The sequence below is a fragment of the Alexandromys fortis genome, unplaced genomic scaffold, assembly GCF_014885135.2.
Source record: "Alexandromys fortis isolate MF-2015 unplaced genomic scaffold, M_Fortis_MF-2015_v1.1 scaffold_146, whole genome shotgun sequence".
NCBI lineage: Eukaryota > Metazoa > Chordata > Mammalia > Rodentia > Cricetidae > Alexandromys > Alexandromys fortis.
In genome coordinates this window covers 3,781,752-3,806,975 of record NW_026068042.1, presented here as the reverse complement: position 1 = coordinate 3,806,975, position 25,224 = coordinate 3,781,752, and the positions used below count along the sequence as shown (strand labels likewise).

Here is a 25,224-nt window from a genome sequence, read left to right as displayed (position 1 = left end):
GGAGCTTGTTTGCTAAGGACCCGAGTCTGGATCCCCAGCATCCACACAGAGCCACGTGTTGTGGTTCAACCCCAACACTGGAAGAGGGGTGAGAATCATGTAGATCTCAGGGGCTCCTGGCCGACCAGTCTAGTCAAAACAGCCATTCCAAGTCCAATGAGAGACCTGGTCCCCCAAAACAAGGTGGGCCCTATCTGGTCTCCATACACATTATCATCTGGAAGAAAGCCAGGCATACAAGCTTTGTAGTGATTTGAGTGTTAATTTTGTTTTTATTGTATCTGATATGATAGATAGTTATCTAATTGTTCTTCAATTATATTATTTTAATAAAATAAATTAAATAAAAAGAAATGAAGTGGAAAGCAATAGAAAAAAGACTCTCAGTGCCAACATCTACCCTCCACACTTATCCAGGTGAACATACACACATGCATATGCACACACATACATGTGCACACACAACAAACACACTACTCACTAGCTCCCCCCAGTTATAAATACATGTTCTAGACTGATCCGCGTGTCTCCCCAAATCTGCGTTGAAGCCCTAGACTCCAGAATAACTCTTTGGAGATTAGGAGGAAAAGTTAAATGAGATCATGGGATGGGTGCCTAATCCAGAAGGACTGGTGTCCGTATGTAGAAAGACAGACAGCAGGGGTGCACATGCAGAGGAGGGTCATATGAGGACACAGTGAGCAGATGACTTCTGCAAGCCAGGAAGAGAGGCCTCCCCAGAGGCCAGCCCTACGGCACCTTGCCCTGGACTTTCAGCAGCCAGCACTATGAGAAAAACATGTCTGTCATTTAAATTGGCAGTCTGTGGTGGTCTTTGATGGCAACCCAAGCATGGATAAAACAAGCATATGGGCATCTATTGTATGTATGGGCATCTATTGTATGTACGGGCATCTATTGTACATATGGGCATCTATTGTACATATGGGCATCTTGTCTATTGTACATATGGTCATCTATTGTATGTACGGGCATCTATTGTATGTACAGGTATCTATTGTATGATGGTATCTATTGTATGTACGCGAATCTATTGTATATACGGGCATCTATTGTATGTATGGGCATCTATTGTATGTATGGGAATATATTGTATGTACGGGCATCTATTGTATGAATGGGCATCTATCGTCCTTTCTTTTCGATGTTTTGAGGTTTCAGTCTTTCCCACATAACAAGCTGAGAAATGAGAATGGATGCGATGGTGTCAGAGCTTGGCATAGGCCGTCTCATTAAACCCAGGAAGCAGTAGATGTGATGGGTGTTACCGCTGCTATTTGCAGATGAGAACACAGAACAGGGAGGCTGAGCTTGGATCTTGGTTGGACATCTTCCTACTCTCTTGGCACACTGCCTGGAAGAACAAAACCTCCCAGGGAGAGAGGAGGCTCTGTCCTCCACCCAGTGCAGCCTCTCTGCCAAGCCAGTCACCTCTGCATGGGGCATCATCTAAAGCCTTTAGGGAGGTGTATACATCCCATTGCCATGGCAGCCATCTTTGCCTAAATGCCGGTTCCTGCACATAAGAGGAGGGATGGGTACCTGAGGACCCATGAGGGAGCTGGCTACAGTTTCAAGCGACTCAGCATTTTCTCACCCAAAAGCAGTGTGGGCAAAGGCAGATTAGAGAAAAATGAAGGGGAGAGAGAGATATACATCACTCCAGTGTCCATGTGGTCACCCAGACGACCATGGAGACACCCAGCCCAGCCCTGGCAGGTATGTGCAAAACTGCCTAGAATTTGAGTAAAGCATGAGCACTTGGCCTTCCAGAAAATATCCAGCAGGGATCCAGAACTGTGATGATCTATTAGCCAGATGGCCTGTTCCCAGCACTGCTGTGATTCTACCTGGAGGCTCTTCCTTTCAGCAAGGACTTTATATATTGGTGTGTTCCATCTGTGAACGGGGTCAAAAAGTTTAGCGGAGGATGAGATTACGAGAGCGTTCCTATATATGTCGTCTGGCTTGAGAACTGCAGTAGCAGCCCCTTCTTGTCCCCTGTATCCCACTGGAAATGACACAAACAAAGCCATGTCCGCAGCTGCCTTCCAACAGCAATGGCCAGTGAAGCATAGCCCATGGTTTCCCTTAGACTGATGGAAGTCATTGCTATCTGAGACAGACTACTAAATGTACCATTTTGGCACCCTGTAAACTTGCTCATTCTTCTCAGAGAGCAACTAGGAATGAATCTTCCACGGAGTGGGGGACACACAGCAACTCCTTCTGAATCCGAGACCAGAGGTTGGTCTCTTCTGCAGAAGGCCAGAACCAGAGATCTCTTTGATTACCCATCAGAAGCAATTCTTAATGTCAGATGACAGGCACTCACCAGAAGCAGATTTGCCTAAGGGCTGGAGAAATGCTAGGAACTGGTCTGCTGAGGGCTCTACGTTAATTAAGCTCACATAAGTCCTTTTATGCCTCAAGATTGAGTAGAGACATACGGGACACAGCTGTACTCACAATCAGTTGGGGCCACAAGTGTCCTTAGCGGAGCTCTGGGATGAGGTCTGAAGGACAAAGGACCCCAGCTTCTTTCCGAGGCAGACTCTGCCTACAGCACCCCGAAGGAACAACCTAAGGGTGTTGGCCCAAGAGCAGCAGCAATCTGCTAAGCAAGTGTTGTGGGGCACAGAAAAGGTGTCCCCACGACCTTGGTACAAACAAACCTATCAATGTAGGTTCATAAATGCACACAGGTCTGAAGACACGCAGCAATGCTTCTCCACAAGGAGGCTGACTGGAAGATGTAAATGTGACTGCTGTATCCCTGGCCATTAAGACCAACAAACTGCAAAGCAAAATAGCAGTGGGGGGAGAGTGGCCACACGCTGAGCGTTTACTTGGGCCAAGTCTGTGTTAACAACTCTGGGTTACAATTTCATTTAACCCACACAGCAGCTTGGCAGAGGGGATGCCTCCCCCCCCCCCCATGGTATACATGAAAAATTGTTCCCAGAAAAGGTCTAGCCCAGAAGAAGGGGATGAGCTGCAGATGTAAGGCAAGATCAAGGCCCTGGCACTGCCTGGCTCCAGAGCTGTTTTCTTTGCGTACTGTCTACTCCAGCCTCTCGCCTGGGCAGGTAAAGCTCTCTTTCTCCCATGCACCCTAGCCCCCTTCTTTCTGAACTCCAGGTGGCAGGCAAAGCAACGGCTTAGAAATGTCATCTGTGTGGATTTTTCTGACATCTGTGGCCTGGCCTTCATCTCCTGCTCTATCCTATACAAACCTACCTGGAACCTGGAGCCTTTCTGCCCCTCCCCAGAAATCTCTGTGAAGTCCCTCTGGCCCTGACTCACAAATTACAGCTCTTTTACAGGGTCACCTAGTATTAGACACAGTAACCATCCCTGGGATTGATGATAATTTCCCTCCCTGGAAGCTGTGTGGACCTTTGCCTGCTTTCAACACTGTACTTACAATGCCTGGCATATGGCCATACTCAGTAGATAATACTGTGAAATAGATGGACATATGAGTGGACGGACAGATGGATGGATGGATGGATGGATGGATGGATGGATGGGTGGGTGGATGGATGGATGGATGGATGGATGGATGGATGGACAGATGTAGATGATGGGTAGATGGACATATAGATGAATGGGCAGATAGATAGACATATGGGTGGAATAGAGGGATAAGTGGATAAATGGGAAGATGGATAGGTAGACAGATGGACAGATAGATGATGGATATGAGTGAACTCAAATCAAGGATAGTAAATATTTAATAATGTACTCAAATCAGTGTTTTACTTGAAGATTAGAGAAGTGTTTTTCTCCCCTAGAGCCACAGTACTTTTATAACCTACTAGCCTAAGCCTCTTGTTTTACAAATGGGGAAGGCACAGAGGCAAAGTATTTTTTTAAATGCTTCTTGGAAAAGTCCTGGTGAGGCGGTATGCCTGAGCCCCAGGCCCTGTGTCTCCCGGCAGGTTCCATCCGTTATTGGTGTATAGCAAATAACTTATTAGCAACTATACAGCCCAGATGTCTGTGAATGACTTCTATTCATAAATCAACCTAATTCAAAAGATGAAAAGATCTCCCCATATAGCATCGTTAGCATTACTCATGGCATTCCAATGCTCTCTCTGGAAAAGAGAAGCCAGGGACAGAGCGGAAGCAAGTGAGTTACAACAGGCCTGGGAGTTGCCAGCCCTGATTCTTGTCCAGAGATTGGGTGCCATAGTGAGGCGGGCATGAGGGCTGTTGCCCAGGTCCCCGCATTCCTGCATTAATCATCAAACTAGAGACCGCCTCTTATCAGTTCTTTCTTACAAAGTCTCAGTGTGTAGCTCAAGTTGGCCTCGAACTTGCAGTCCTTCTGCTTAGTCTCCCTAGTTCTTGGATCATGGGTGAGTACCACCATTTATATCAAAGTGAATTTTTATATCATGTCGAGATCAAAGTGTCATTTAACTCATCCACCAGCTAGCTTACTGCAGAGGAGGGAAAGAAGAAAAGAAAATTGAAAAGCTAAAACTTAGCCAGGTTTCTCAGCAACTCTCCCACGGGCACCTAAAAGATAGAAGAGTGACCCAGTTTCATGACTCGGGCTAGAACTTCAAAGAGGCTGAATTGCTGCACGCAAGACCTACCCACTGCTGGGACCATCAGTGTCTCTGCCGTCTCTCACATAGTGTGTTCTTCACGTGCATCTAGAGCCAGACTTTCAGGGATCGAATCAAGAAACAAAGTGAACCACCCCCTCAGAGAAGCCATCTGTTTTGGGTTATGAGCTTTGGCCTTTGGCAGACCGCAGCATCCATTTTTATTCATATCAAAGAAAAGTCCTTAAAGGTCAGATAAACCCAAATCAAGGAATGTGGCAGAATATTCATCTAAATGTGAGCATGCCAACCATTCAAAGGTAAACCCTGACAGTCATTCATGGAAAAGTGTGATTCGCTCCTAGAATTGGATTTTTTTTTTCTTTTATCTTGTTACCTCAAGGGTAGAAATTCTGGTGAGTGCATTGTTGCCCTGTGCCTTTTGATAGGACTTTCAGGGTGTATTAAAACAATTTGTATGCTGCAGGAAATGCAGTGCAAAGCAGGGAACATAACAGAAGCATCCCTCAGTGACTGACAATCTTGTGTGCGTGTGTGTTTATGTGTACATGGCTACAGATGAGGACATACGTGTGTGCACAGGTTTGTGTGGAAGCCAGAGAGAACCACAAGTACTTTTTCTGGGTGCCTTCCATGTTGTTTTGGCTTGGGGTTTGGTTTGGTTTTCTTGGAGAGAGTTGCTTGTTTCAGTTGTTGTTCTGAGATAGGCTCTCTCAGTGGCCTGGAACTCACAAAGCAGGCTGGCTGAGTGGCCGGTGAGTCCCAGAGATCCTCTTGTCTTGGTATTAGAACTAAAAGCATGCACCACTCCACCCAGTTTTTTCCAGTGTGCATTCTGGGGTAAAACTTAGGTCTTCATGCTCGTCTGTTAAATAACTTGCCAACTGTGCTCTGTATGTGTTTGTTTGTTTTTATAGTGCTAGGGCTCAAGCCCAGGCAGGTGCTGGTCCACTGAGTATTCAGAGAATTCGCTGCCTTCTCCAAAGTAGACGGCACTTGTGTACTTGTTTACTGAGCTCAAAATGTGACGGAGAGATTCCTCTTTACACTAAACCTCAGTCCCATCTCTTGTGCTATTTGCCACCTTGTACTATGTGGTGGAAGAGTGGGAGGCCACGAGTCCACATCACTGGGAGCCAAGCTGCTTTGATATCAAAGTCATAAAGACATCCCAGCCTCCTTCTGGGGCTGCCACAGCTATGAGGCTGATCTTGGAAAGATTAACTGCTGTCGGGGTTGGCATCTGAGACCGTAAACAGACCCAGGGGACTGCACATGCCTGTGACACAAGGACCTTTTAGAGGGAAGAGAGAGACAACCTTTGCACTCCAAACCCCACCCTTGTTCTTTTTTCTTTTCTCTCTCTCTCTCTCTCTCTCTCTCTCTCTCTCTTTGCCTAGAAGGATCTCCTCACACTTTCCATAACAAGTGCCAGGGGTTTTGCTCATCTCTAGTTACAAACCAAGTTTCTTTCTTTCTTAGAAACTGGACAGGCTGTTTCAATGTTCTCAGGGTGCCTGCGCTGCTGCAAACTGTCATAGCAAGAATTACTAATTAGAAAAGAGTTCTCTCCTGCACAACAAAGCTCTGAAGTTCACCGACAAAATAAATAGATAAACAAATAAATAAGAGTTCCCAGTCACAGGAATGGGACTGGTGAAGGTGATGGGGAAGAGAGATGGCAAGCCCCGCAGAGAAGGAAAAACTGTCCTGCTGTCCCCTGCCTAGGGCTGGAGATGGTGACGTGGAGGCTAGGGGTGAGTGAAGACTGCCAGCCTCCCTTCCGCGAGGAGACAGAGGTAGGTGTCTAGGGAGACCAAGGCAGCTAGAATTCCCAGGCCAGAGTGAATACTAGCACGGAGAAGGCTGGACAGAGAGAAACTTCTAGAAATAGAGAGGTCCCAACTGGCATGTGCCCATACCGAGATCATCTGAAAGGAGATACATGGAGCAGACCTCAGAGTGAGTCACACAGAGCTGGGAATGGTTCTGGTTCCCACCACCCAGAGTGGAAAATGTCTACGGCTCACAGGGCATCTGTCAGGGGACCAAGAAGGGCTTGGTCTCCATGGTGGGAAATGAACCCACACACAAGCATGGCAGTGGCCCCACCTTCCAAAGCGAGATTTGAAAAGATTGAGCTATTCCAAATAACCGCCCCACAGCAGAGTTCAGGAATATTTATAGTAATATAAAAATATCTACTCCCCAAAAGCTTAAAGCTTGCAATGCCTGGCATGCGAAGAATCAGGGACAGATGAGCCACGATGAAAAGAAAACGCATCTTGTCAAAAACCGACCCGGAGTTCACAAAAGCTATCACAGGGCTGGGGGCACAGCCTAGTAGGAGTGCTTGCTTAGCATGTACGGGGCCTGGAGTTAATCTTCAGCTGCATGGAAATAAGAAAACTGTATTTGATATGTCCACTGGGTTAGAGGAAAGCCTGGGCCTCTCAAGCACAGACAGGAGAGGTTAAAAAAAAAAAAAAAAAAAAGACCTAGTTCTGATTTTCAGGGGCAAAAGCAGTCACGTGAGTGAAGAATGCACAGGCTGAGAATGGTGGGTTCGATGCTCAGAGGCAAAGGCCAGTGTCCTTGCAGGGGCTGCAATAGAAATGTCCAAACAGAGGACAGAGACTAAAGGAGACGCACAGAATCATGGGTGAGGTGTGGGGTGGCTGCCCGTGGGTCAATACATGTGTCACTGGAGTCCTCAGAGGAAGACAGTCCATAGAAGACATTTTTGAGGAAATAAAGGCCAAAAAGTTTCAGAATTCACTTAAACTGTAAATCCATGTCACGGCCAAGAATACCTGTTGTATGTGCAGGAAACAACGAGAAACCGCACCAAGGTATATCACCGTCAAGTTGTTTAGCGCTAGTGAGAAATAAAATAAGAAAAGCAACTAGAGAAAATAAAAGAACAAAGTTAAGGATGATAGCAGATTTAGTATCAGAAATAACGTAAGCGGAAATAGAGTGGAGTAATGTTTGACAGAGAAACTACCACAACCCCAGCAATAAACCTGTCTACCGAGAGTTCTTTGCTCAGAGAGATATCTTTCTGAAATATAAACGGGATAGAGATACTTTTCAGACAAGTTAAAGCTAAAAGAATTAACCAGCCAAGTACGGTGGTACAATGTTTTTAGTTCCAGCACTCAGGAGGCAGAAGCAGGTGGATGTCTGTGAGTCCAGGATAGCCAGAGCTACACAATGAGATCCTGTCTCCAAAAGAAGAAGAAGAAAAAGGAGAAGGAGAAGAAGGCCAAAGTACCAATAGACTTACTGTTGTTTTTATTGTTGCTGAGAGAGGGTAGTCCTGACTGACCTAGAGCTCAGAGATCTACCTGCCTCTGCCTCCTGCTGGGGTTAAAGGTGAGCTCTACCTCCCCATGCCAGATTTATTTTTCAAGAAATAGTAAATGAAGCCCTTCACCAGGATGGAAAGAATACCAGATGATGACCAGACCCTACACCAAAATACAACAAACAGGCACTGTGCACATACTCTTTTCCCCTTTCTAGTCTAAATCTCATTTAAAACATAAAAAACTAGTTGCTTGAAGCAAAAGAATCTATTGCCACATTTGTAACTTAACAGGAATAAAATGTGCAATAACAATAGAAGAAAGGGTAAAAGAGGCAAAATGGGAGTTTGCTCTTTCTTTTCTTTTATGAGATCTATTTTTATGTTGTATGCTAAATTTCTGCACCTTTGTTTGTGCACCATGTGCATGCAGTACCCATGGAGGCCAGAAGGGGGCATCAGATTCTTCTGAAACTAGAACTACAGGCAGTTGTGAGAACAGGCCGTTGTTAACTGATCCCAGGTCCTCTGTAAGAGCCAAGGATCTTAAGCACTGAGCTGTCTCTCCAGCCCCTGGAAGCTTACTCTTAGAAGCTGCTCCTAATGTACAAGCGATGCTATCCCCTCACTTCAAAGGAGATCCTGATATGCTAACAATACATATGCTACGTCCTAAAGCCACCATGAAAAACAAGATTTGTGGTCACTAAGTCAAAAGGAAAAAAACAATCACAAATATAATCAAAACAATGACTAGAAAACAAGTCTAGATTATTTACTGTAGACTACAGAATCAAGTCAACCATTTAATAATCACATTAAATACTATTAAGCCTCTAATTAAGAGGCTTAAATTTTTCAAAGTGGACTAATGACTTACACCCAACTATACCTTGCCTACGTACAACAGTGACAGTTAACCACTGATTTTTTTAAGTACCAATAAGTTAAAAGTAAGGATGGGAGGCTGGATGTGGTGGTACACACCTTTAATCCCAGTATTTAGAAGACAGGCAAGCAGGTCTCTGTGAGCTTAAGGCCAGCCTGCTCCACATAGTTGAGTTCCAGACTAGCAAGGGCTACATAGTGTGACCCTGTCTCCAAAAGAAGGAGGAAGAGGAGGAGGAAGGGTATACTATACAAACACTAAGAAAGAAAGAAAAAAATCTGTTTATCTTCCATCAGACAAAATAGATCTTTGTGTAGAGAACACAATAGGCATAAAGATCACTTCATAATAAAATGGTTCAATTCATCAAGAAGATATTAAAATTTTCTAAAATTCTATGTACCTAATAACAACAGAGCTTCAAAATGCAAAAAGAAAAATCTAAATTTGACAGAACAGAAAGGAGAAATGGGGTACCAGAGCAATGACTTAGTGGTTAAGAGCGCTTGCTGCTCCTGCAGAAGACCTGAGTTTGGTTCCCAGAACCCATGTCAGGCAGCTCACCACCACCTGCAAGTCCAGCTCCAGGGTATCTGACCCCCTCTTCTGGTCTCTGTGGGCAGCCACATACCCAAATGCGTGCATGCACACTCACGCATGCGCGCACACACACACACACACACACACACACACACACACACTCAAATAAAAATAAAATAAATATTCTAAAAGAAAGAAAAGGAGAAGTTGCCTCTTGTGGCCATTGTGCCGCCCATCATCCCAGCACTTGGAGGTGAAGTAGGAGCTTCAGGAGTTCAAGTTCATTCTTGGCTGAGCCCGGAGCTCAAAACCAGCCTGGGCTAGTTGAGACTGTCTCAAGACCAAAAAAAAAAAAAGTTGGCAAACGAAAAACAGGGTGGGGTGATGGAAAAACAGACAGAGCTGTATTGTAGTCTGATGTGTCTACTCTGCTCACTTTCTCAATAGCCGAGTGAAGAAGTCGGTGGAAAATGGTTCTGCCCGTTCAGGCCCTGACATCACCATCATCCTACCTGACGCAATCGGCACTGATTGTTATAGTATGATTATTATAGTGTCTGTATTTCTTTGTTTGTGTGGCTGTGTACACCAGAGGATGGCATGAAGGGGTCAGTTCCTTCCACCATGTGGGTCCTGAGGATTCAGCTCAGATTGTCAAGCTGGGCAGCAAGAGCTGTTACCCTCTGAGGCATTGCGCTAGCCCAAATGTAGCCCAAGCTGGCTTTGAATTCATGGTCCTCTCGTCTGTGTCTCTTCAGCATATCCTAGGGCATGTGCTACTACAGTGGCTTAAATAGTACCTGTATTCTTACTACAGTGAAATAATATTTAAAAAATAATCAAAAAATAGCAGAGCACAAAAATCAAGTACGAAGCCACCCCACCACCACCATTTAATCCCATTGCTAGGAAGTTAAGAATTAACAAAACCGCCAGGCAGTGGTGATACACTCCTTTAATCCCAGCTTGGGAAGAAGGCAGATTTGTGTGAGTTTGAGGTCAGCCTGGTCTACACAGTGAGTTCCAGGACAAGCAAAGCTACACTGAGAAACCCTGTCTTGAACCCCCACCTCCACCCCCCAAAAAAAGAATTAGCAAAACCAATTAACCAACCAGTGATGACAGAAGTCAGGAGAGCTGCCTGCCACTCTTGGGCAGGAAACTAACTGGGAATGAAAGAGAGAACATTCGGGTGACAGACAAGATCTCAGCCTAGGTTTGGATATGATTACACAGGTACGGAGCGGTGTACGTGTTCACCAAATTCTCAGGGCTAGATATCTGCCAGTATGCATTCTATACCAAATCTTTTCTTTTCTTTTTTTTTCTTTTTTTTTTTTTTTTTTTTTTTTTTTTTTTTGAGACAGGGTTTCACTGTGCGGCCCTAGTTGGCTAGCCTGGACCTCACTGTGTAGACCCAAGCTGGTCTTGAATGTACAGAGATCCACCAGTCTCCAAGTGCTGGGATTAAAGGTGTGTGCTACCACAACTGGCTACCAATTTAAAAATTATACAAAAAGAAACTTTAGGGGTTCCTGAAAGAGGATTAGCAATTGTCAGGGTCTGGGATGGGGGACAGAGAAGGAAGCGATGACGAGGCGGAGCCCAGGGGACTGTCGAGGCAGAGAACTATTCTATTTGACATCGTCATGAAGGGCTCGTGACCACACACAGGCCTGTCAAAACCGTAGCACGTGTGTCACGGTGAGCCTTAGTGTGTGTGCTGAACAACAGTGTTCCAGCATAAGCTCCATGATGAGAACAAACACACCAGTCAATTCAAGATATTCACAAAGGCAGAAACCATATAGAGGGAGAGCAAGGTGCCAGGGGACTTTCTATTCAGTCTTTCTCCTCTTCCTCTTCCTCATCTTCCTCCTTTCCTTCCTTCTCTTTTTTTTTATTTTTTTAGTTTTTAAAATCAGACACTGTGGCCCATGCCTATAATTTTTAAAAAATTGTGTGTATGTATATATGTATGTGTATATGTGTGTGTGTGTGTATGGGGGTGCACATGAGTGCACTGTACCGAATTCAAGTCCTTTGCTCTTAACTGCTGGTCCGTCTCTCCAGCCCTTACATTGTCTTCAAAGTCTTCTATACATCTAAAATTATTTTTAAAATAGCCTATTATTTTAAAAGTATATGTGTGTGTGAAGTGTGTTTATATCTACATACCCACACATATATATGCAAAAAATGTAGCTCTCTCACAGTTAAGAAAAGAGCTAGAAAGCACACCCCGAAAAGCATGAGAGACTCTAGCATTTTGAGTGTCATTATCTGTAAGATAGGAAAAACAGAGAGGTTTTCTGCTCTCCACTCCCCTCTGTCTCCCCAGCTGTCCCGGTGAATGGATATTGTTTCATGAAGGAAAAATACTCCCTTTCCTCTTTTCAAAACTTGAAATGGCCTGTTGCCCCAGAAGGGGAGAGAGCAGACCCAAGGCTCCTTTCCAGCCAGCAGCAGAGACCTGCTTAGCCACTTCCAGCCAGCGCCTAAGGCCTCCAGGTTCCTTGCCTCCCTTCCACTCCCCTCAGGGTGCCTTCTGGACAGAGGTAAACAATGAGTCAGAAGTCAGACAAAGGTTGGCTGACTCTTCCCCTCAGGCAGAAGCCAGGAGGTTGCAAAAGGAGACTGGCAAGAGAGTACAGTGTGCTGCCGAGGACCTGGGACCTGAAGAACTGACCACGCAGCCGCTCATAACTCAGATCAAATCTCCTTAAGTTTTCTCTAAGACCCAACTGTTTACAGGAAAATTAGACACTAAGGGTTGACTGGGTCTTCTGCTCTAATTATGAAAACCAAAATACACTTTCAGGCCCATAGGAAAGCAGTCTGTGGCTATGGGTCTGGGTTTAGGGCGGCATCGACCAGGAGCGCTTCTGATTCCATCGTGTTCCCTCCTGTCTCTGTGAGCCTGGGTAGGCTGTCCAGCCTCTCTGAGCCTTGTTTTCTTCCCAGGGTTCCCTCAGCTCATCTATAAACATGTATATAGAACTGCTTTGCATGGGGATGTGTTCAACCTCGGACCTCATGTCTAGCACACAGCAGCCATGTTTGCAGAGAGCAACAGGACATACCCTTGCCTTTCAGTGAAGTCCATTAATTTTATATTTTTTTAAAACTCCTGGCCACCTACCTCTACACAGCTTTTACTCAAACATGAAGGATTTTCACTTGAAGCAGGAGGCTGTCTTATGAAAAGCAGCCAGGAAAAGGATGGTTTATCCAGTGCCCATATGATTCTGTCCTGCTCAGAGGAAGCACCTAGGTGATGATGCTGCAGAACTGACGGGGGCATGGGTGTTGCTCCATTTACCCAACACACAGGTAAATCTTATAATCAGGGAGACTGGAGACTACCACTCCCCACCCTGTGAGTCCATCTACTGTGGTCCATCCCAGCCCTGCTCCATTCCCTGCTCTACAGTATGGTTTAAAGTCACTGGAATTAGAATGTTGGGATGAGCTGGCCTATCTGGGAATAACTATATAAATTATATATAAATTTCTATATAAATTATAGAAACCACAGCAAGGACCTCATAGGATTTGGGCCTTAATTGGCCCCATTAAATTGTCACTCTTCTGATGTGGAATTCCACTCTGTATGCTAAGAAAATGTTTTATTACCATTGGTTAATAAAGAACTGCAAGAAACTGCTTTGGCCTATGGCAAGACAGAATAGAGCTAGGCGGGTGGGGGAGGGGCACAGGGAACCAAACTGAATGCAGGAAGAAAGAAGTAGTCAGGGAGATGCCATGTAGCTGCCTAAAGAGAAGAATGCCAGAACTTTACCAGGAAGCCACAGCATTGTGGTGATACACAGATGAACAGAAATGAATGGGTTAGTTTAAGATGTAAGAGCTAGTAGGAATACGCCTGAGCCGTTGGCCAAACAGTGTTGTAATTAATGTAGTTTCTGTGTGATTATTCGGTTCTGGGTGGCCAGGAAACCAACATGCAGCCTCTGCTTACACTCTTCCCTGCTGCCAGGGGCCTGCTTAGATAAAGACCAGCCCAGGAGCCTTCCCAGCTAGTGTGTCCTTCTCATACAGTCTTTCCTCCACCACGTCTAAGTTGATCCGTTTCTCTACACTTGCTCACAAACATACTGCAGGGTTGCTTTGGGGATTTTTGGTCCCAAACCTTATCATCTTTGACTCACCATTTCCACCCACCCCTGGGGAGCACTATGAGATCATAGGGTTGTTTCTCTTATACGTTGGACAGGTCATAGACTGGCCCAGAACTTATATCACAGAGCAGGCTGGGCTTCAGACTCATAGATGCTCAGAGTCTCTGCCAATGGCATTAAAGGCATGTGCCATCACACCCCCACAATAATTTGTTTTATAGGGCTCTCAAATGAGAATTTAAAATTAGCAATCAATCATACTTGAGGCCTGAGCACAGGTGACTCCACCCTTGCCAGCTGTAAACAGTAATTTGCTGAGATTATGAGCTTTGTCTACAGTCAAAACAAACGCTTTACCTTCCTAGTGGCCTTCTTACAACAGAGTCCTTTGACCTTTTGACTACTTTTTTTTTTTTTTTTTTTTTGATTTTTGAGACAGGGTTTCTCTGTAGCTTTTGGTTCCTGTCCTGGAACTAGCTCTTCTAGACCAGGCTGGCCTCGAACTCACAGAGATCTGCCTGCCTCTGCCTCCCGAGTGCTGGGATTAAAGGCATGCACCACCACCGCCTGGCTTGACTTATTTTTTTAACCAGACTATAATCCTGGCCAATGTAGCTGAGAAGCTACTCTACAATTTCATTCTCATTGAAGAAGAAGAAGAAGAAGAAGAAGAAGAAGAAGAAGAAGAGGAGGAGGAGGAGGAGGAGGAGGAGGAGGAGGAGGAGGAGGAGGAGGAGGAGGAGAAGTTCCTTATGAATACTATGAATAGAGCCAGCAAGGTGGCGCAGCAGGTAAAGGCACTTGCCACCAAGCCCGATGCCATGAGTGAGTTTGATCCCTGAGAACCACATGGTCAGAGAGAACCAGCTACCACAAATTGTTCTCAGGCCTTCCTAAGTGCGCCATGGCACATCTACACCCCTATAAATAAGTGCCATTGTAAAAGAAACACTGAACAATGACTTCAGGAGCCACCAATATCGCGCCATATAACTAGTTATATAACTAGTGTTAAGAAAGTCACATATACACCTGTCCTTCCTGAGGATCCTGTCTTTTGTGTCTTGAGTGTGTGTTGTTTCTCTCATGAGCATCTGTCTGATCTAGAACACACACGATTCAATCTAGTTTATTTAATCTTTAAAACGATTTATTTTTACTTATTTGTATATGTATGTATGCATGCATGTATATATGTATATGCATGTGAACGTGTGTATCTTCAGAAGACACACTATAGTGCTGGATACCTTAGAGCTGGAAGTACAGGCAGTTGTGAGACACCTGATCTGGATGCTGGGACCTGAACTCTGGTCTTCTGCGACAGCAGTAAGCACATCTAACTGCCGAGTCTCCTCTCCAGCCCCTTGAATATTTTTTAATATCTTTCATCACTAAACTCTGACTTTGAAATCATATTGTATTTTCTGTGGCATAGTCAAAGATCCTGGCTTCTCCTGAGTGGAAGTTTCTCCAAAGACGCTCCGGGACTCCTGCCCTGCTTCCTCCACTGAGGCCCCATAGCTTGCTCTTCTATGACGGTTATGTGACAAGGTCAGCTGCACTTTGTAAGGCTACCACTCTTAGCTGTTGGTACCAGTCCAGATGCAGACATCTGGGCCGGCTGTATTGGGTAGACAGGGGAGCAGGTAGGGGTGTTACCTGGATTAAGATAGCTTTACTCTGGGGGGCCCAGGACTGACTTCCCTCAAGAACCCAAATCCAGGCAGGGACGGACACTTAATGAGTTTGGACTATGTAAGGTCAAGTTATAACAGTGACACCGTGTGGCAATCAGGAAGAAGGCAGTTGGACAAGCTCCTCTCTAGGTGAGGAACCTACCCCGGGAGGCCATGTAAGCCCCTGGATCTACTATAATTCCAAGAGGGGGGTGGGTCTTTGTTTTCATATTATTTTGTTAAAAAAAATTTACTTTTCATTTTACATACCAACCTCAGTTCCCCCTCCCTCCCCTTTTCCCACTCCCACTCCCGTTTTTCATCCCCCCCCATCCACTCCTCAGAGGGTATAAGGCCTTTCTTGGGGAGTTGTCAAGGTCTGGGATACCAGCTTGAGGCAGGGCCAAGCCCCTACCCCAGTATCTAGGCTGAGCAAGGTATCCCACAGTAGTGAATGGGCTCCAAAATGCCAGTTCATGCGCTCGGAGGTGCCACTGCCAGGGCTGAGAGGGGCCGTTCTTGAGGCAAATCAGTGGACTTTCTACTGTTAACGAAGATCAGGCAGTGCTTCAAGTCTGTGTCCTTGTCTGTGGTGTGGCGATAAAGTCTGAGCTGAGAGACTCTTTGGTGATATTAATTTGTGTCTTTTTCTTTCTACATTCTCCATATTTGCTGAGGATATAGGGAATATGGAGAATATTTGCTGGCTCTAGCGCCCCCCCTCCCCCAATCAAAGGGTGCTCAAGTTCCCCCTACCCAAACCCACGGTATATTATCCCAAATACTTTAAATCATCTTGATTCTTTTAAAAATCTGTCTGTCTGTTGTTTTTTGGACAATGTCTGGCTGTATGCTTTGTTGTAGCCTACCCTGGCCTCTAACTCATGGTGATCCTTCTGCCTCGGCTCCAAGTGCTGGGTTCAGAGTGAGTTCCACTCCACTATGACTTGCTAGATTACTTATATCTAACAATAAAAATAGATATCCCACTATATTGTTTAGGGGACAATTTTTAAATCTGTGTGTGCTCATCACGAGGGCAGTTCCCCTGTCCGCAGGGCACTGTGTTCATAGATGCAGAGGCCAAAGGAGAAGGAGGGCCACGGTTTTCCTCCCACCCCCCAGCCGCTGCACATCTTCCTGCATTTCTCATCTCTGCAGCTTGGGCAAGGAGAAAACACGGTCCGACGTTCATGGCTGTGCCTAGCTTCTGTAAAACCCTGCAGCCTTTCAGGGTGGGTGCCGGTTGTTCAGTTAGGGCCATTATGGACGTAAAGATGAGAGAGCAAAGTCCTGGATAGGGGTGGGGATGGAGGTGGGGTGGGGTGGGGTAGGTTGGTAGGCGTGGAGGGGCGGGGTAATGGTGAGAATCCCTCTCCTGGCTTCCTGACCATGTTCTGAGGCTCAGAGGTGTTTTGTGGGATATTTGTACACTGTGTGAAGATGTATTGCTGTAACTGGTATAATAGAGAGCTGAATGGCCAATAGCAAGGCAGGAGAGAATAGGCAGGATTTCCAGGGAGAGAGAGAGAAGAGGAGGAGGAATCTAGGCATACGGATTTCACCAGAGCAAATTGGACACGCCGTCCTGAGGAGAGGTAGCTGAGCCATGTGGCAGAATGTAGATTAAAAATACGGGTTAATGGGCTGGAGAGATGACTCAGTGGTTAAGAGCATTGCCTGCTCTTCCAAAGGTCCTGAGTTCAATTCCCAGCAACCACACGGTGGCTCACAACCATCTGTAATGGGGTCTGGTGCCCTCTTCTGGCCTGCTGGCATATATGCAGACAGAATATTGTATACATAATAAATAAATAAATATTAAAAAAAACAACGTTAAAAAAAATACGGGTTAATTAAGTTCTAAGAGCTAGTTGGAAACAAGTCTAACCTAAAGGTCAAGCTTTAATAATTAATAATAAGTCTCTGTGTCATTATTTGGGGGCTGGCAATCCAAAGATAGTCTTACAAGAAAGCTTACTGAAAAGGTGGATGAACATTGAGGAAGCAGCCCCAAGAGAATGGTCATGTGGCAAAGGTTACAGGTGGCATAGGTATCTTAGTGGTGGTATGGGGGAGTAGAGGTCATGCGACAACCTCAATACACCAGACTTTAGAAAAGGGACATCGGTCTGGGTGTGGTGGTGCATACCCTTAATCCCAGCACTTGAAAGGCAGAGGCAGTTGAATCTCTGTACATTCAAGGCAAGCCTGGCTTAGGACAACCAGGTCTATGTAGAGAGAGGCTGTATCTCAACAGATAAATAAATAGATAGATAGATAGATAGATAGATAGATAGATAGATAGATAAATAAGTAAATACAATAGAAAAGGAGTGTCCCAAGGATAGCAGTTGTGGGAATTCCTGCCAGCCTGGCAGAATTAAGGATTCAGAATCAAAGCTGAATTGGTACAAAGAGAGCAAAATTTCATTTTGTAGCCATAGCTGATTTGGCATGGTGTCTGGCACCCGTGTGCAAGTGAGTATCACACTGCCATCCTTCTGAGTGATGCCAAGGCTGCTGTGACCCACACAGAGCCTAACCCCTTCTTGTCTCCTATAAACATCCTGAGTGTATGAAGGATACAGGGGCAGGGTGGCTTTGGGATGAGTCCCGGCTCTGAGTGGGGACAAGCATTCATTTACCGAAGTCCACCCTGTTTTCAGTTGTGACTAGGATGTTGCCTGTTCCTAGACACCCACCATCTTTTTCATGCCCAGGTCACATGCCCACGAGAGACAGTTCTTCAAGGGAAAAATAATAATTGACTAACACCGAGGAGCAAGCAACAGAAGAGCCTTGAGGTACAGTTACTTGGAAATCTATGAGCAAAGGGAACCTGTCCCCTAGTCTCCTTAGAGACCCCAGGACTCCCTGAGGATGAGACAGGAAGACCTGGGCCTTGAGTCTCAGCCAGCAGTGGGTTCCCGGGTATGGGATCCCAGAAAAAAATATAACTCTATTAGTCTCGTGTCATTGGAGTCAACCTAGAAGTCTGGATAGCTGCAACTACTAAAAGCTTTTCCCTATTACTTGGATAAAGAGTTTGTGAACATGGAACAGCTGATAGAGAAGATGGGGGGGGGGACAAAGGAGGCCCCCATGCTGAGACAACAAAGGTCAGATGCAATGCGAAGTATCACTCCTGTGCCCAGACTAGCGTTGTACCCCTTTTATCTCAGTTCCCCAGAGGCAGAGGTGGGTGGATTTTGAGTTTAAGGGCCGCCTGGTCTACATATAGAGTTCTAGGCCAGTCAAGGCTACATAGTGAGACTCATGTATCTAAAAAAAAAAAAAAAAAAAAAAAATCACCCCTGTGACCCAATAAAATACTATGCCCCGTCTGACCATTCCCCTAAAGAAGTGAATATTCATGCCAAGAAGAAGCAAGAATTTCCTCTGGGCACCACTACCCAAGCTACCCAGAAAACATTCACTTTCTCAGCATGCGGTTCCTGCCACCAGGGGCCACTTTCACATATCCGAAGTAAAACATTGTCACTTTTTACATGGACGCTTAAAATGCCTATGACGAAACATGCCGTGACCTAGTTTCACTGCCTGTGACAGGGACTGATCACTTGATTTTGAAGTCTTGGTCCTAGGAACTCCTGTTTTTTTCCATCAAAGCCTGAAATTACAGGCTCTGGGAGCTGTCCGAGAGAGTTACAGCAACCAGATCCAAGGCTTGTTCATGACTCGAACCCACAAGTGGTTTCTAATGGACTCCACTGTGCTCGGCCTGTATCCCTGCTGGGGACCAAGTATTCACATCCGTGGGCTTTCAGCTTGTGAATACCTCTAGAATTGAGGCTGCAGAACACTGGGTAGAAAAAGGTTTCGTAGGGAGTCATGAAAACCAGGCTTGGCCGTGGTCACAATGAGGGGCCACTGACCAACAGGCTACACTTGAACTGGCCACATGCCATGGCCACAATGTGGCCATGTTGGCTTCTGGAATCTACCCACCAGCCTCCCTGGGTGGCCTGAGGAAGGGCTTTCTGGATCTTGTGTCTGTGGCCCAGTGCCACACCTCCCTCTACGGCCTCCACCCTGGATTACAGACTGCGCATAACCACATATTAAGCCCCATGGAAGCCTCACTCTTTCTCATTTTTAGCTCTGATCATGAAGCTAAACTACTTGAAACATTGCTGGAATAAAAATGTCTGGTTACTAACTTCATCTTTGAGCAGAAAAACTATGAATTTTCCAATCCCTGCAGGCTTAAGTCAAACTCAGAGTGTTCCATGAATCATTGGTCTGACAGCGCACCCTTGAGACTTCTCACATGTCTCAATTTCCCAGCACAGATGCAGTTAAGCAGGGGCTGGGACAAGCAGTGAGTGGATCATGCTGCAGGCTGCATCTCCCCATGCTCCAGAGCCAGCTCCCTACCTGCAAGCCCCGGTTTCAGGCGAGTCCCCTTGCTTCTTCTGTAGAGACTGACTCTTCCCAGGTGGTTGCGGTGATCTTGGACTCTGAACTGGTGAAGTCCTCTGAAGCAGAAGGAAAAGATATTAGGAATGAAGTCAGGAATCTGCCAAACCACAGCAATATTTTTCAATGAACCACTAACCCAAGACACGCACGGTATAGCCTGTGGTCCACAGGAGCACTGCCATCAGACAGGCAAGTAAGCAAGGCTGAGAGGATATAGAGGACACGTGGAAAGGCTGAGATGAGGTGGCATAGCTGTCTCCAGATGCACAGTTCCAGTCTAGCAGGATAACTGCTTCAGTCTGAAACCAAGAGTGGGGGCTGGGGAGACGGCTCAGTGGTTAAGAGCATTGGCTGCTCTTCCAGTTATCCAGGTTCAATTCCCAGCACCCACAGGGCAGCTCACAACCATTTGTAACTCCAATATCCTCTTTTGGCCTTGTGGGCACTAGGCATGCACGTGATGTATGTACATACACCTAGACATAAAAAGAAGGAAGGAAGAAATGAAAGCAAGCCAAGACTGGTGATAGCTATCAAATTCTGGAGGGTTCCTGGAGAAAGAAGGTGTGCCTTCTTTACGTTTCTTTCTTCCTTCTTTTTTTTAATTTTTGGCAGGGTTTCTCTGTGTAGACCTGGCTATCTTGGAACATGCTCTGTAGACTGGGTTGATCTCAAACTCAGAGATCTGCCTGAGCCTCTGCCTCCCCAGTACTGGGACTAAAGATGTGTGCCACCACTGTAATCTCTCTCTCTCTCTCTCTCTCTCTCTCTCTCTCTCTCTCTCTCTCTCTCTCTCTCTCTCCCCCCCCTCCCCCCCAGTTGATCCCAGGACCATGTGTATGCTAGGCAAATGTTCTACCTCTATTGCCATATCTCCATTCCCAGTCACTGTTAGTTTTTAAAACCAAACTATACAAGTGTCAGGTTAAGAATTGAAGTCACAGAACAGAACAATGAAATGTTTTTCCCAACACTCGATTTAAGTGATACTTGCTGAGACATAGTTCAGAAGTCAGGAGAGGGCGAGGCTCCTGTAAACCCCAAGCCATACTTCCAAAGACAGTCATTGTGTTTTGTCTTCCCAGGAATTGCACCCCCATCTCCCCACTAAACAGCACACCCTTTTGGGGAATGATCTGCCTCTGGTAAGTGTTTCACCTATGCTCTCTGACCCTCAGGGCCTCTTAGAAAATTGTAAAGCACGATGCCCCTCGCCCACCCACTAGAGTGTGAACAGGCATAGGTATGGCCTGGTCCTTCCACAGGACTCCTTGGAGGAACAGAGATGTTCGGGTCTGGTGGTGGATGGATTTCTGAGCACCTTGAGCTTAGTCATGGTAGAGAAGGCATCCTACAAGCAAGGGAGGGAAGACCATGTAGAACAAAACTAGGGTAACGCCAAGGAGGGTGCTCTGGTGTGGCTGGACCCATGGACCCATGCTTACTGGCCCACTTAACTAGAAGTGATTAGAAAAGGTGTTGAATGCAATATTTTACCTTTCTGGTACAAGTTGGACATTTCCCACACATGTATTACTTGGTCATCTTGGAAGGAAGCAATGCTTTCTGTGGACAAATGAATCTGAGGTTCTATATTTCATAGCCCTCTTTCAGAAATCCACAGAGCTTGTTAACATCTTAAAGGTTCTGGGGGGGGGGATCCCACATGAAATAACTTACTGGATTTTACTTTTTTTTTGAGGCGATCTTCTTATGTAAGCCAGGGAGGCCTGAAATTTGTGATTTTCTGTCTTTGTCTCCCCAGTGCTAGGTTTACAGGCATGTGCCACCATGACCAGATTAATTTGTTGAGTTTTTGACTCAGAGTGCCCAAAACTTCCTGACTACCCTGTGTTTGTGACCCACCTGGTAATGTCTCATAGAACTGATGTTACCAGCAGATACTTTAGAAGGCTGTTAGCACATGGCCTCCTTCGTTCTGCCCTTGCTTGTTCAATCTAGAAAATGATCCAAATCCTCAGAATAAGATGTCCTGGTGTCTTTGCCTTTATGACTGGGAAGGTGGCATTCTTCAGGGTCAGAGGAATGGTTTGAGAGCTGGCTATGCCTCTTTGAAGTGTTCTCACCATCATGAGGGAGTGGTGAGGATGCGCACTAGAATCTGGACAAGAAAAAAATACTACAGTCCCTGATTCTGACTGCCGACCATCTTTCTCATCTCCGTAGCACGGTTCCTTCACATGGCTCAGACAGAGAGACTTCCTCTGCCCCTGGACTTCTCTGGGACAACTGGAGACACAGAAGTCCTCTCATGGACCAATAAATTCATCAGTTCAAACCATGGATCCTGCTGTAGCAGAACATGTGACGAGCATCTCCTCTCAAATATTCTTGGGGAAGAATTGTTTTCGCTGGTTGTTGATTCATTCAACCACCCCAAAAAACACTTGTCAAAAACCTGCCTAGAAAGTGGGCAGGGGAATGTCTGTGTCTCTCCTGATCCGCTCACAGGTTAGGATGACACACACCAAAAGCATGGTTGGAGGGTGTAATATGAGGGACAACGAAGAATGGCTTCCACTGTAGCAATGGCACACAGTCTCTAGGCTCTCAAGGGGGGGACACTCTTGTGATACATATGCATTTCCCCCCAACCCCCTCCCCCTAAAAAACAAAACAAGAAACAACCTCCTAGGCATGGGATTTTTCCCCCAGTCCTCCTCCCCCTAAAAAAAAAAAAAAGTAACAACCTCTAGGCATGGGATTTTGAAAGTTAATTTTAAAGTTTCTGAAGGACAGAACATGAACCTTCTACCCTCTCTGAACCTGGGGCTCTTTTTGAGTTCTTGAATCTTCTGTTACGTGGTCATTGCCTTTCCCTGACTTTCTGTGCTTCCTTGTCTGGGTTTATTCGATTGTGTCCCAAGCTAAACCATAAAGAATACGTCACTAGCCAAGAGCCTGGATGGTCTGGATGAACGCGAACACTACAATGTGAAATCTCCCTTCGCTTTAGCTGACAGATGGTAAGATGAGGAAGGAATGCCTGCCTATAACCCTAGTCCTCGAAAGACAGACGGGGATGGTGAGCTTGACGCTACCGAGCAAGGTCCTTTTTCAAAAGCAAACAGATGCAGGCAAGAGGAACAGCAGCGGCTCCTGTTCATGAACCACTAAGAGAAGCACTGGGCTGGCATCTTCTCATGAACGCTCAGCAAACCATCTCAGTTTATAGAAAGATGCTGCCTACACATCCTTGCTTTAGAGCCAGGGCTTTCAGAGGTTCAATAACGTGGACCACAGAAAAGGGGCCTGGGTCTATACTATGTGATTTTATTTTTTTTTGCACACTTTGTGAAGGTGTAGTGTTGTGAGTGGTTTAATAAGAAGCTAAACAGCAATAGTTAGGCAGTAGAGAATAGGAGGGGCTTCTGGGGACAGAGAGGAGCATGGGAGATGCCAGCAAGGCACGGAGCGAGTCAGACGTACTGAATGGAAGAGAGGCAACAACACGGGGCAGAATGCAGACTATTATCCCTGTGTCATTACTGGGGAGACGGCAGCCCAAAGAAAGTCCAACTACAGGGGCCCAAGCGGACCTGCATCTCTCTGATCCCAGAGCTGGGACAGGGGCATTTCTTTTCCTGGCCTCCTGAACAAGGGAGTGAAGAAGGAAGCAGAGAAAGCTGCAACCTGGTCCCCACCTTAGGGGAGGTCCCTGCTGCAGTGCTGGGAGTTGACAGAGTCCCCTACCCTGCTTGTAGGGCTCGCAGCCTCCCAATTGAGCGCCTAGGAAGCACCCATCTCTAGGGCAGTAGCAAGACAGAGCACCCTTCACTCTTCAGAGGAAGGTTCCTCCTCACCCATTTGACATCTCTATGCTTTCATGAGTGGTTTTCTACAGTAACTCAAGAATCACTGTTCAAAAGGAGTGACATTTTTATACCAGGGTCTTGGATTTATGAAGATTTATTTTATTACTTTTAATTACGTGTGTGCACACACGCACGTGATTATGGGTGCCCATGGAGGGATCTGATTCCTCTGGAGTTGGAGTTACAGGCAGTTGTGAGTCACGCAATGTGGTTGCTGGGGACTAGACTCGGGCCCTCTAGAAGAGCACTCTTAACTGCTGAGCCATCTATCCGGCTCCAGGGTCTTAAATTTTTAAAATCACTATGTAGTTTTTGCTGGTCTGCTGTGCAAGTATCAACCTTTAATACCCGCAGCCGGCTCCCTTCTCATTACTATGGGACCCGTGCTGAATACTCTGCAAGTAGTTGTCAGATAAATCCCCTACCCCAGGGTCCTTGATCAAGTAACTCTGGAAATACATCAATTCATCCAGCAGCTCAGGCAGATACAACTGACAGAAGGAAAGGAAGCCAATCGCAGATCTCTGTTCTAGCTAGAGACAAAGTGGACAGAACAAGGGCTCAGTCTCTGGAGGAATCAAAGGGTCGGGCCCATTTCGTGAGCCCAGCTTTTCCCCTGGCACAGCCCAGCTCTCATAGCAGAAACCGGTCTGGTCAGGATTCAAAGAAAAGCCGCAGGACAGAGGCATAGCTCACTGATGGCGCACAGGCTGACGTGGGTTTAACTCTCCCTTTATCAAAATAGCAGTAATTGCTGTCATGGTCCTCGTTGTTGTCGTCATCATAAAATAAAAGCAACAAAGCAATCCACATACGTGGCATACAAGCTTTTCAAAGACACCCCTGTGACTCTTCGGGATCCCTATTTACTAAACAGACAGTAAAAAATGTTTTCCGTTTTCTAGAAAAGAAATGGGGAACTAAGGGGCTCGTCCAGGTCTTCTGAGTGGAAGTCTGCTCTTTCCCCGACAGTATTAACAAATGCCACTTTGAGAGCACCATGCTATGGGGGAAAACTGCAAATGCATTATTAGATATGTCCTCTTAACTATTCCACATATTTAAAATCATGTAATCCTGGTAAATAAACACACAGATAAACAGAGAGGTTAAGTCACTTGCCAAAGATCACTATGCAAGTGGTGGATTTGGACCTGGCTGGTCTGTGCTCTTTTTTATTTTAGAGACAGGGTCTCTCTGTAGTCCTGACTGGCCTGGAACACACAAAGATCCATCTACCTCCGCCCCAGGTGCTGGGAGTAAAGGCCTGTACCGCCACGCTCAACTCAGTTTTACCACGCAGTGGGAACAGCTGCTTTACGGTCTCTGCCATGTTACCATGCTCCATCATGCTCCAGAACAACTGGACCATCACGACTGATGCAGCCCAAGACCTAGATCTGATGCCTAGAGTCGCGCCTGGCATGGAAGAGGCCGTTCAGATTGTTTGCTAAATACATGAAGCACACACATACCTATTCAATCTGGTAGCTACTTCCACAAGATGCCTTTGTTGCTGTTTCCAACGGTGCCTTTGAATCCCCCTTTCCAGTTTCCCTTTCTTAGCAATGGTCCTAAGACGACCTGTGTGCGGGATTCCTGCTGTGTCAACAGGCATCACTGTAAAAACCCATGTCCTTCTAACCTTACCCCACCTCCACTTCCAAAATGCAGGAAAGGTCAGAAACAGCACTCACGTGACAAGCCAGCTGCCCAGTGGCTTCTTCACATCCCCTCTGAGCTGTCCCTGCTTGAGTAAAGAAGCAGCCTTCCTTGGC

At 46.0% G+C, this 25,224-nt stretch overlaps 1 protein-coding gene across 1 annotated transcript in view; it reads right to left on the bottom strand.

Annotated features, from left to right (window-relative positions):
• The window catches only part of Tacc2 (transforming acidic coiled-coil containing protein 2), a 179,699-nt gene that overhangs the window by 139,556 nt on the left and 14,919 nt on the right, over positions 1-25,224 (bottom strand). The window contains 1 exon segment of the mRNA XM_050165932.1: positions 19,566-19,666. Within this exon segment, the coding sequence (XP_050021889.1) occupies positions 19,566-19,666 (101 nt within the window).